This window comes from Sinohyriopsis cumingii, chromosome 3 (assembly GCF_028554795.1).
Source record: "Sinohyriopsis cumingii isolate HCF-2022 chromosome 3, ASM2855479v2, whole genome shotgun sequence".
NCBI classification, from domain to species: domain Eukaryota; kingdom Metazoa; phylum Mollusca; class Bivalvia; order Unionida; family Unionidae; genus Sinohyriopsis; species Sinohyriopsis cumingii.
The window spans coordinates 63,573,359-63,587,160 of NC_142963.1; the positions used below are offsets into that span (position 1 = coordinate 63,573,359).

Genomic DNA, 13,802 nt, shown 5'->3' on the forward strand with positions numbered 1-13,802 from the left:
GGCTTAATAACAAACAAATTTGTTGGTTGTTGGTTATTACAGCTTAATAACAGACACATTTGTTGGTTGTTGGTTATTACAGCTTAAAAGGCTGGGTGTTGGTTAATACACTTAAAAGCATAGTTGCTGTTTGCTGGTTAATACAGCTCAATAGCAAAGTCAGTTGTTGGGTGTTGGTTAATACAGCTTGAAAGCACAGTTGTTGGTTGCTGATTGGTTTATAACAGCACTTTGAGCACATGATTGGCTATATCAAGCTGAGGAAATGGAAGCCAAGTGCCTTTCTCAAAAACACACTCAGGTAACCAACTCAAACTGGTCTGGTGGGTATCAAACCTGCAAACCTTACATTATGAGCCCATGGCCCTACCAACCAAATTACCACCCAACCCCAAAATGTGGTGTCTTGTAGCACTCCTGAGAAACAGACAAAAATATAAACTCTGTTGCTCGTGGGTATGATGTAGCCATGTAATAAACCGAGACAAAGACTGTGATGGAAAGATGTAAAGAGAGAGACAGAGAAAGGAGGTATCGTATCTTCAACGCTAAGGCACAGAAACATAATAGGAAATCAAAGAAAAGATACAAAAAAACCTATAAAAGGACTGATGCTACTGGCTGAAATTAATTTCCAGCAATTCAGGATAAGACCATTTCTTCCTTTTAACTAACGAGCATTGAAAAAATATCTAATATTCTTCAGCAATAACAAGATTTTCAAATTAGCTGTAGCAGACATGTTGGATGTCAGATGGGAACCATTTTCATTTAAGACCAACAAGTAATCATAAGAAGTCTTCTCATGAAAACCCCATGTTGACATGACTTTCCATGGTTTTTTTTTTTTGGCGGGGGGGAATGAAAAAGAGATTTTCAAGACTGATGCCATGATGGTCATACTGTCTATCAGATTAACACCATTTTCATTTTGGACCAACTACACCTTATAAGAAGTAATTGAGTAATAACACCATGCTGATAGACCCATCCATTCAGAAGGAATAGCAACAAGATGTTAAGGATGACTAATATGATGGCCATACTGGATGTGTAGAAGTACCATTTTCTTTTAGGAGGAACTAAATATTATAAGAAGTCTTTAAATGAAAATACCATTTTAATTTGACCCACCATAATGGAGGAGTAGAGATGACATGATTTTCAAGAAGCTAATGTGGCAGCCATATTGGACTTAGTACACCGCTCCCTCGATAACTCGCGCACAACAGGGTCCAAAAACATCGACCGCACTATAAGCGAGGGCGCAAGTTACTGAGGGACCTATAAAAAAAAAACTAATAAAGAGATGGAGATCGACAGAGAGAGGCGAAAGGGGGGGGGGTTTGCATTGTTAAATACTCGTTTTATAATCGTGCTGAAAATAACTGTGAATAAATATTTCTTTATAAAGGTGTTGTTCGTTTTTCTTTATAAATTACCTTTAATTTCTGGATAAAGTATCTTGAAAAGATCGTAAAAACAAACATTATTCCACGAGGTATCAGTACTCTTAACATGTGTATCGCTAAGCACATTGTGTATTACGTCACTGCTTTGTGTGTTGATTTGGATACATTCTAGTTTTATTGTTTGTTCAAAATAAATCAAGATTTCTTTTATCAAAAAAGATAACATTCATATCGAAAAACGACAACGTCGAAACTTGTGTTGCTCTAAAAAAAACAAATCTGCTATCACTAGATAGATAGATAGATAGATAGATAGATAGATAGATAGATAGATAGAGTAAAATGTAAAAAAATAAATTCACAAAGATAAACCATTACCAACCATGAATTTAATGGGTCTAAACGTCAAACATGTAAAAAAAAAATAATATTTGAATACAAATATGCGAGAATACGACAACATTTGCTGGGCAATTGTCTAATAGCAGTAGAGCTTTCTCCTCTAAGCCCCTGGATCGCAGGTGGTTTCTGACGGCGGGGACAAACATCTTAGAAAACTACTCCGTAAATATTGTTGCAGTCATCCATGCATTTCCACTATTTCTGTATACAAATGGAAGGGTGTCCATATTCATGTCATGAAAACAACGGGGAGACTTGTATTTGCCAACACATAATGGTTTCATTTTATGTGTGCCAGTTTTGTTAACACAAATCAAAAGTGTTAATCTCTCTTTGTTCAGCTTGAAACCCTCCTTTTTGTGTGTATCATCTCTGGTAGCTAGAGTTTTGTCTGGCATCATCCGATAGCAAAGACCAGCCTCATCACAATTATAAACTTGGTCATCTGTATATCCATCAAGGGTCAGTATCTCTCGGAGTTGGTTGGGATAACTAGATGCGGCCGCCTGATTTGCTGAGCGTATCTCTCCCGACAACGAATTTTGTTTTATTCCATGTCGGTGCTGGAATCTCCAAAGCCATCCATGGCTTGCCATGAAATCTGAATCAGTATCCATAGTTTTGGCCATTTTCTCTGCCTGGGCCTTGAGAATTGTTCCCGAAATCGGAACACCTTGTTCACGTTGCTGTGTGAACCAGGTGTAAACAGCATCATCTAATTCTGTGTCGTTTGCAGTGCGTGCCCGTTTCCGTTTAAATCCATCTTCAGAATCAACTTCATGTAAATAATCCCGAAATTTCTGTTCATCCTTGAGCCAACCTCTGAGTGTCGACTCGGCAAGTTTAAGTTCACTACAAACTTTTGCTCTTGATTCACCATTACGAACCCTCTCTATGACAGTAAGCTTTTCATTCACCGAGTACGCCTTTCGCTTGATTCCCTTGCTCTCCATGATCACATTTACAAATGATTAGGATAAATTACTGATTAATATATACTTTAATGACAATAAGTACATACTATTTGAAACCATGTTCAATTGGTCCAATTAAATTGACTGATGCTGAGACACGATATTGACCACAAGAGTTTATGCATGCAGGATTTGCATTCCTTTGAACTTTTGTATTTTTGTACGTCTTTTACCTGATTTGATACAAAAGACCAACTTAACGTGATAAAACAAAGCAGGTCTATTTTAATTAATTTTTACAATGCAACAAACACTTCCCCAAGTCGTCGATCAAAACGCAGCCGGCACTTAATTAGGTTCTTACAGATGTGCTCACGGGCATCGATGTGACGGTCAATTGACTCTTTTCATGTCTGAATAGAAGAGAACATACAACGATTATACTGCTTACACTGCAACACAATGAGAAGATTAAAACACTAATTTCCCCTGATAAGACATATTTAATTAGTGTTCATTTCATTCAGTGTTGCCACCTGTTAGCATTTACTATAATTCATTGATCGCTGTTTTGCCGTATATATATACAGTATTATTATTTACAGTGAACTGAGAAAATATTTTTTCCGATAAAATCTAACAAGATATGTGATTCCTTATTAAAACCTGAAAATTTCACGATGTTGATTTTAACTTTTCGGGCACTAACCGCCATTTTCGACGATAAAACGGGCGCTATATCAAGGTTTCATTCACCAGTTCTGATCATGATTTTCTTCATTTTTTAAAAATATTTTCTTTAAAAAAAAAACGGGATCCACGCCAGACACCGCGTTATAAGCGGGTTCGCAAGTTATCAGGGCGCGTGTTATCGAGGGAGCGGTGTACCATTTTCATTCAGTACCAACATAAGAAGTCTGCTGGTGAAAACCACAATGTCAATATGAATTTCTGATCAAGAGAAGTAGAAATAACAAGCTGTTCAAGATGGCTGCTGTTGCCTCAGTTGCTGGATTTCGTATCAGCACCATTTTCATTTAGGACCAACTAGACATATGAAGTCTTTCAGTGAAAAGTTCATGTTGATATGACCATTCTTCTGGAGTAGTGATAACAAGATTGGCCATATTGGATGCCTCAAGAGGCACTGTTTTCATTAAAGACCAACAGCATTGTGTGTGTGTGTGTGTGTGTGAGAGAGAGAGAGAGATTTTTGAATTTTTAATGCAGCTTTAACATTTTTAATCATATCGCTATGATGTCTGCAGTGTGGCAGTTATAGTGAAGTCTAGCACTGGGGCATCATGTTGCAGACATATAGCATCATGTCTCAATGAGTCACATTATCCTGGCACTAGGACAATCAGTCCTAACACTAACCCTTTAATGCAGAGTACCAAGCGAGGCAGCCTCTAGTACCATTTTTACAAGTCTTTTGTGCAACTCTGCCAGGGTTTGAACCTGAGAACTCCTACATCCAAAGCAGATGCTTTAACCACTTAGGCTACTGGCTTGGTCAATCATTTTAACGAAAAAGATTTTTAGACACATGCATCTGATAGTACAACTGATTGTGAATGCTACACCTGGCATTATAGATGCTGCTTCTTTGCAGTTAGTGTAATAGGAAAGAAAGATAAGAGAATAGCATACTAGGGCCCATCATTATAACACATTTCCTGTTATATAGCAGATATGATCATGGATCCCATTTTATTGTGTAATAGTAAAATTATATGTACATGTATTATGTACTTCATATAGGGTTTTCTCACTATAAGCTGGTATGCTCAGTGGGTTTCAAGGACAGTATTAAAACGAGGTTGTGTTGTACATGTATTTTCTGACAAAGAAAATATCTAGTATACATGTATGTACGTGAAATGCAAACCTTAAACATGCAAACAACATAGGTATCTCTTAGACATACACTGTATTAGGGTAATTTGGGTTTTAACTGCAGGCCATCTTCACTAGCCAAGGCTTTGATATGTTAACCTATCTACACCTTGGTGGATCAATCAAATATTTCATTGCTTTGCACCAGTGACATATATTGGATTTCATGAGCTGCATCCCTGAGTAAGTAATGCCAACTAACCAACAGTGTGTAATAGCGGTGCTATGTACACTGGCCAAAAATGGTGGAGGCAATTGATTTCTAAAGGTTGTATTGTAAGTTTAATATCAAAAGTCTGATTATATAACAAGGAGCCATTACAGGTGTATTTGATGGAAAGGATGTATTTGTGCAAATACAGACCAGCATTGGAAAATCGCTTATTTACGAGTCCATTCCAGTTGTGTACACCCCTTATCTAAATCACAGAGGAACAGTATTCAAATATAAACAGCTTGAATTTGACTGGATGCAAGTCCAATGAAATTCACAGACCCAACACCTGAAATATGAGATCAATCTACCATGGTGTAGATAGGTTGACATATCAGAACCTTGGCTAGAAAAGATGACTGTAGCGATAAATTTAAACAATGAAATTGGTATTTAACATGTTATTTAATTTTTCAATTATAAATAAACATAACTTACCACAGGGGACCATCCTGAACCACTTTGGTGAACCTATCAAATAGAAGGAAAACAAGAGAGTAATCAGTGATTACAAAGCTCACCTCTGCTTTCACAAGTGTCCAGTAGCCACTGTAAATATTATCATGCAGAAAATATGTTCTGCCTACAGTGATCTAGGACCCTTATATATCTAAAGATATTATCCAATCTATTATCTTTGCATTTAAATAATTTTTAAAATTTGAACTCTGATTATGCACTGCAAAGATAGGATTGTGCAAACGTACTATGAAACACGTATCTACTTACCCACCCACCTATCTACCTGCCTATTGTGACAGGGCACAAAAAAACAAGATCAAAGAGGTGATAAGTTAATACAAGATACAAGAAAGATATTGCAAATGGTCTCAAGCTATTTTACTGACAAGTCAACAAAAGCACTTGATACTTCAAGTCAGGTACACAGTACATATTTACACAGAAACATTACAGATCTAAATATTTCACTGCTAACAGTAACAGTAGATTACACTACAGAAAAACATACTGGATAAGGCAAACAAAAGATATAATGGTTAGTATACATAAATGCACAAAGCACTCTATGAAGTGGGCAAAGGCAGCTCAATTATGCACAAATCAATTTCTGACAAATTTTTTATTACTCGGGGGAAGGGAAGTGCTAGCGTTGGCAAGGAACACACATTTGCGGGGGGCCTATGCAACATGACATCCAGAGAATAAATGTGCTAAAAGAAAACACTTATGCCAATTAAAAGAAATAAAATAAATAAAATATTAAAAAATAAAATTATCAGAAGTTGAGTAATGCAAATAGGCAATATGGAGTGCAGGATTTAAACTGAAGTATCTCAGTTATGTTAGTAACCTTATAAATGAATTACTATTGACCATTACCATAAGCAAATTTACAGTGAGGCCTGGACCCTGTCGGAATCAGCCAGCTGAATTCTTGGAAATCAGGTACTGTTCTCAGTTGACTGGGCTGTTCCAGACTGTGCAGGCATCAATTTGAAAGAGAGCTTACCTTACCTTATGGTCTTTATCCTTGGCAGTGTTGCCAGATCTGGGTGTCCAAGATTACAGTTGCAGTATCTGAACATGATCTGATCACTTAAGTAATTATGCATTTTCTTGTTAAGAATCTTATATACTTCAGTTACCATTTATCATAATCTACTAATGTGTTGAGTAGGAAAGTTCGCTTTTCTTATCCAAAGTCAGAAAAACATAACATATAGGTCACAGTGCTCTGCATTTGTTATAAGGGTGTATTATTCATCAAGATGGATCTCCTCACCAAGTTTCTTGATTCGAGGTAAACAGTACCTGAAGTGTTCAAAAAGGATTCTTGTCAATAAAGTCTCTTGCATGCATCCATTTTTGAAACTGCCAGATTAAGGCACTCTGAATGAACTTCTTACCTATGGTATATACCAGTATATATATACCATGCAAGCGTCAGGTTTGTCACATTGTACTAATAACCAAACAACATTACTGGTAGGGACATTGACAATGCTGAATCCTGAAAGTTTGTAGCATATTGCTTTTTAAATACAGATGGGAGTGATACTGCTGATACTGGGAGATCTGTCCTCCAGTTCATGAGGTTCAAATATATTTTTATGGAAGCTGCATTGGCTCAGTGGTTGGCATGCTGGCTCATAACTAACAAGGTACATGTTCAATTATACCAAGATCAGGTGGGGTCTGCCACTGCATTTTACTTCAGTTGCTTCTTTACAAAATAATTATTCATGTGCTGATACTCTGAAACTCCAAACCTGACCAAGCTAAATGGAATATCATTCAGGACAAGAAACATTTTGTGTTTTATAAAAAATAAGGACAGCAAGAACCAAAACTCTTCAGCATGATAGAGAAAGTTAACACTGCAGGTCTTTACAGATTTGATTCATACAAAGTTCTAAATCAATATTCCCTTTATCAGACAGGCTGTAAACTCTCTCTGTTCTAAATATACACTGCACCCTATGAATAATACTTTCACTTATCATTTGAAAAACAGCCCACACAAAGGCCAAACAAGCACTTGAAGAACTGGGTGTAAATGGGCAAAGCTTTTCATAATTATGTTGGTACCAGATAGGCAGTTCATAGGTAAACATTGACTTTTCCTAAGTAATTCAAACTCTAAATTGCATTCAAGTCCCAAGGAATAGAGACATCTCTACACATTGTAAACAGCAAAACGTGAGATGTAGTACCATCTGAATTATTCATTTATGTGAATGTCAAAATCCGATTTTGTGTCCAGATTTTAGACTTTTTGGTCTCAGATCTAAGACAAACTGGTATGAACTGCAATTAGACAGATGAACCTTTGCAAAAAGTAGGATAAGATGGGCATTTGAAATAAAGAGTGGTCTCGATACAAAAATAATGGCTCCGTTTATCAAAAAAAAAAAAAACCTCCAACTTTTACCCTTCTGCTTCTGCACAAGCCAAATAGCCAATGAAAAACGATGTTTCTAACAAAACTAGGCAGTATGTTATTGAAAGATCACCTGGGATTTGGTGTTTTCGGATCTATTCAGAAATAGCTTTCAAAATGTGTTTCCTACTCGAATTTCAGCCGAAAATGACAAAAACATAAAAGGGTTAATGTGTTAATGAGATTAATACAAATGGAGCAAGAGACATAGGTGAGCTAGTAATGCTCATCAGGCACATACTTCAGCTGCACAAAACAAAAATTGTTCAAAATAAGGTTTACACCTGCTTGCTTACAAATCCACACCACTGCAAGGGGAGCCACCCCACATATAATTCTGATAATAAATCATACCCTAAGAAGTATTCCTATGATGTTTGATCTAAAATGGGTCAGCTGATCTGGAAAAGAAGTTGAAAAACAGGTTTACCATATAGTTGCTATGGAACTTACAACACTGCCAGGGGAGCTATCAAAGTATGTAAAAAGCATGTTCTTGAAAACATTCTTACCAAGTCTGATCACAATTAAGTGTAATGTTCAAGAGAAAAAGCTTATAACTCACTGCTGAGAAGCTACACTCTTGCTAGGGGAACTACTTCTGACACAATTTTGACAAACTATGTCCCAATAAGCATGCATGCAAAGTTTGCTCAAAATTTGTTCAGCCATTTTGAAAAATAATTTGAAATCTTATAAAAGATTTTCCACATGTTGCCTGGGGAGCTATCCCAGACAATAATACACATCATGGACTGGCAAACATTTCTTTACAAGAATCATCAAACTTAGCTCCAACTTTTAAGAGAAAAAGTCAGAAAAAAGCTTCCCCACCTTCCTATTATGGAAGCCAAAACATTGCTAAGAGAGCCACTGTTTTGATATGTAAAAAGGGACATTCCAAGTTCGATTAAAACAGGCTCAGCCATTCAAGACAAAAGTCAAAATAGGTTTTTCAAATGGTTGCTAAGGATACCAACAAATGGTAGTGGAACTGCCTCACAATTTTAACAGGTCATGAACAAGCAATTATTCCTACCTAGTTTTATAAAAACTGGCTTCACTATTCTAAAAGAAATGCCAAAAATGTTTTCCACCTGGTTGTTATAGAAGCAACAAAAAAAATACAAAGGGTGCCATCCATAATACAATTTTCCTAAAGCATCATAACAAACATTCCTGAGATTTTTGACTGACACTGCCTCAGCCATTTTGAAGAAGAACTTGATGAAAGGTTTTCCATATGGTTCCTATGGAAGCCACACCATTACTAGCAGAACCACCCAAGTTTGACTAATATTGTCTCAGCAATCCCAGATAACTCAGAGATTTGCCAACTCGGTGCTAAATAAGTCACACTGTTGTCAGGGGAGCCATCCCTGACAAAATTTATATACAGGATGGCCTAACAAAACTTCCAATCAAATTTGATTAAAATGGCAAAGCCATTCTGGAAAATAAGCTGAAGAAAGGTTTTCCATGGATTCTATGGAACCAACCCCATTGCTTTACAAGCCACATGGTCAAAATTTTCACAAAGGTTGTTGTCAGTACCACTACTACCAAGTTTGACTGAAATTGGTTCAGCCATTCTAGAGAAGCCAATCATCAGATTTCAAACTCTTTGCTAAAAAAAACTATACAAAAGTTTGGGAAGTCACCCTGGCAAAATTACTGATTCAGTATATACAAAGAAATATTGCTACCAAGTGTCAAAAATATATTTCCATTTTGATTGCTAATGAAAACCATGCTCTTGGACCCACACCAAACTTAAATTTAGCAGAGCGTATCCTGAGGAACAATCCTACCATATTTAATTAAATTTTCCCAGTGGCCTTTGAGAAGTTAAAAATAGCCGATAGATAACACACTGCATACTGAATGCAGCACTATACCACAAAAAAACTTGGCCTTACAGCCAGGTAAATCAAAAACTAATTTCCATTATTCCAACGATCTCTAAGAAGTTGGCAAGATTCATTTTAAAAAGTATTCTTGACCTAAAAGTGTCTTGCAGCTAATATGCAACACAAATATTCAGGAAAACTTATTCTGGGACAAAGTCAAGTGAATAAATGATCACTGTGAGTTATTTAAATTTAATGAAATGCCATGTGTATTTCCTTTCATGACATAATATGTATGCCTAACTTCACTCTTACTCACTCATACTGAATGGGACAGTTGTTTATTTTGGCTTCAATTCATACAATCAATGTATCCTGGTGAAAATGCTTCTTCATTGATAAAATTGTACAAAAACACAATGAGACAATTAAGTCCATGGGAACGAAATACATGTGGAATAATTAGAGTCACAGATAAGTACAGTATGATACAATGTATTACAGGCAACAATACTGCATTATAACTAGAGTTAAAAGAGTTCAATCATTTCATGGTTATTATATTTATGCCACCTGTCTCCATGGTGTGTGTTGGGCAAGGCACTTTAGTCCAATTGTCTTGGCACTAAATAACCTACTTGTGTTGCTGTGTCATAAAACAAGAAACCAAGCCAAATAGTAGTTCATTAATTTTTAGGGTCTAACTGGAACACATGGCTTACAATACCATATGGTAATTGATTTTAATAAAATGAAAATTCTCTATTTTACTGATTAATCATGATAAATATAGTGCATGGATTCCCCCATTTCATAAAAAAAACTTCTTGCCAAACTTCAAGTTCTCTTTAGAAAATGAACGGGTGGCACGACTTTGGAAAGTGTTAATCCCTGGGACAAATACATATTTGGCTACATCAAGTCTGGGAAATGGGAGCATAATGCCTTTCCCAAGGAAACAGTCAGGCAGCCAACCTGGGCTAGGCATAGTGGGGTATGGAATCTGCAGCCCTTGGATCACAAGTCAATTCTCTACCAACTAAGCTACCACGGTTCCCTTCAGGCTCATGAGTGGTGGGTTTAGTCTAGTCGCCTTTATTACACAAGTGTATCTCAAACTTTTTCTCTTCTTTTAAGTTTTATCTGACAAGTATTAAAATCATCTAAGTTAACATTCTACTGAGGTTTACACATAAGAAATTTGATAACAAAATATTTTCTTGTATGTCTGAGTTTACATGTCTACAAGACAAGGCCTCTTACCTTGAATGTGATATCATTGATACAAGATCAGATGCAATCAAGATATATCTAAATGCCAAATTTGGATTTATCCATAATTCTTTTTTTTAAAAGCATCAATATTACAATAATGGCAACATTCAAATTATTCTTCAGATATATCCACAAATTGGGCGTGATACAAACTGATTCATATGTACTGGTATTATCATGGTCACAATCTATGACAGATAAAAAATCTGAAACAAAACCTTTGCCCTTGAAAAAAAATGCAAGTGCTAAATTGTTTCTTGAAAAACAACTAAATATAATGTCTAGTCAAAGTCAAGTTGTATTAGAGTGGTGGTTAAACCCTAACAAGTTTCAAGTGGAGGTGTTACCCTTCAGCCACTTTAGAACTATATGTAACTGTACAAGTTGACACAAATGTTTCAATCAGAAATTGATAGTTGTGGAAATTTTAAAGATATTAGTGACTGGTTTAATCAACCTTGTTACAAAGTTCAAAATTATTAAATATTTATGTACTTAACAATGACATTAACTGGAAATGTCCTCAGAAAATGCCAAATAATACATTGTGATTGAATTATTTTAATGGACATAAATTTTCAATGTTTTGCATGACAGAACATTTGTATTTGTACTTCAATTCATGGATTGGGGATAGGGACCTATTGCTTCCACATACACATACCTCTTTTTGTTGGTAGCAACCATGACATAAACCAAAAAGAATCCCTTAAAAACACCAATGTGATACTATCTGAAAATAAATTCTTGAAATTCAAGATAAAACCATTTCTTCTTTGTACTGTAATTACTTGAGTGCTGAAACCATTTCTGTTATTCTTGAGCTACAAGATTTTCAAATTAGCCACTGTGGCGTCATACTGGATGTAACACTGGCACCATTTATATTTAGGACCAATTGGACATCATTTAGGACAAACTAGACATCATTTGATGACTTTGGGTGAAAACTCCATGTTGATATGACCATCCATTCCAAAGAATTGTAGAATAGATTTTCAAGATGGTCAACCAGACATCAATGGCATACTGTATGTCCAAGTAGCATCATTTTCATTTAGGATACACCCCCCACATCACAAATATTCTGCTGAAAACCTCATGCAAATGACTTTCCATTCAGGTCGAGTAATAATAATAAGATTTTAAAAATGGCTATCATGGCTGCCATATTATACACCCATTTTTGTTTAGAACCAACTTGACATCATAAGAAGTATTTCCGGTAGTGAAAACCCTTTTATGATATGACCGTCTATGACCATCCATTCAGGACTGCAGATGAGGGAAACCAAACTGATGACTTTACAATGGTTCTTTCAACATCTGCAGTACACTTTCAAGTCCAACTAGAGTTTAGCTCAACCCTTGCATCAACAACTGTTAAATGAGTGTTTTTAAAAACTGATCACTTCTATTTAGGCATTAAGAGGTTGAAGACTAAAAGCAAGATTTGCTGACCTCCATAACTGATAATATTGACAATGTGCAAAACTATATATCTTTGAAAACTGAAGATAATGGAAGTATTCCAATGAGCATAGGCAATTTTATCTTTTTTCAAAAAACATACTAACACATTTTTACACAGAATTTTACTCCATATAAACTATAATCAAGAAATATATTAGACTGACTTTAGCAAGTCATCACCACAAAATATGTAAAGAGGCCAATTGTCTGGAACTATTCTGTTAGATTTTTAATATACATGTGTCCATCAAGCTGATTTGCATAAGGATAATAACCCAAACTGGATGGTAAATTGCCAGATGGCAGAGGCAAATACTTAGTGGCAAATGGTGCACATTGCCGACTGGCACTATAAAAGTCACAAAGAAATTTAGAATGTTTTTTTTAATCCAACAACATGGTTCCATGATGCAACAAATATGCTCCAAAAATTGCAAAGAGCGAAATGCATGGTCAGTTTTGACCTTCATTTGCGTGAAAGACTTTATAATGATCAAGAAGGCTGATTGTTAAAATTATTCCATCAGATTTACTTAACTCATTCGGCCCCAATCCCACTTGTAGGCGTGATGACGCTGTACCCTTTTTCTGAGCTCTGCAGCATCAAGGTCATTTCAGATACATCAAAGTGGGTGGTATTACAAAAAAGCAGACAGATATAGCTATACAATGATACCAAATAATCTTGAAGTTCTAGTTGCACTACAAAATACAGAGGGAAAAACCTCATTTTTTGGACCTGTTTTTTTTCTCACCCAAAATGTGCACATGGTCGGAATACGATTTTGTGTCCAGATTTTAGACCTTTTGGCCTCAGATCTAAGGCAGACCAGTCTGAACTGCACACAGGTGAACCTCTGCAGAAACTAGGATAAGGTGGGCATTTGGAATAAAGAGTGGTCTCCATACAAAAATGATGGGTCCATTAAGCAAAAAAAACCACCCCAAAACTCCAAGTTTTACCCTTCTGCTCATGTGCAAGCAAAATAACCAATGGGAAACAATGTTTCTAATACAACTAGGCATTAGTCTCATGGAAAATCTGTTGAAAGCTGATGTATTCAGAAACAGCCCCCAAAATGTCTTTCCTACTCACATTTCAGACGAAAATGACAAAAACCTCTGGGGCCAAATGAGTTAAGTATTCCTGTAACAATGAACAATGGTCAGTTTTGGTTTACTCAGAATGGCTCAGCACAGATGCAATTTTGTTCACAACGCATATCAATCATTGGAACAGACCATTACCAGAAAGCATAAATGTCACTGGGATATTTGTTGGTTTCTTCCTTCAGTAGAACTTGCTTACCAGTGGCTAAGCACATCACATTACACGACGGAATGTCAAGGCAATCAAAACATTGTATTGGGGAAAAGACACAGAAAATCAAGTTGAGGAAATTAATACCAATATGGCCAGAATACTTCATAAAATATTTTTAAAAAACAGCAAGTAGATCA

The 13,802-nt window shown here is 36.0% G+C and overlaps 1 protein-coding gene across 1 annotated transcript in view; it reads right to left on the bottom strand.

The window, feature by feature from the left end:
* LOC149802987 (cytosolic Fe-S cluster assembly factor NUBP1 homolog) overlaps nucleotides 1-13,802 on the bottom strand; it is a 75,299-nt gene that overhangs the window by 36,934 nt on the left and 24,563 nt on the right. The window contains exon 5 of the mRNA XM_089952522.1: nucleotides 5,280-5,312. Coding sequence (XP_089808648.1) covers nucleotides 5,280-5,312 — 33 coding nt within the window. The remainder of the gene's footprint in view (nucleotides 1-5,279; nucleotides 5,313-13,802) is intronic.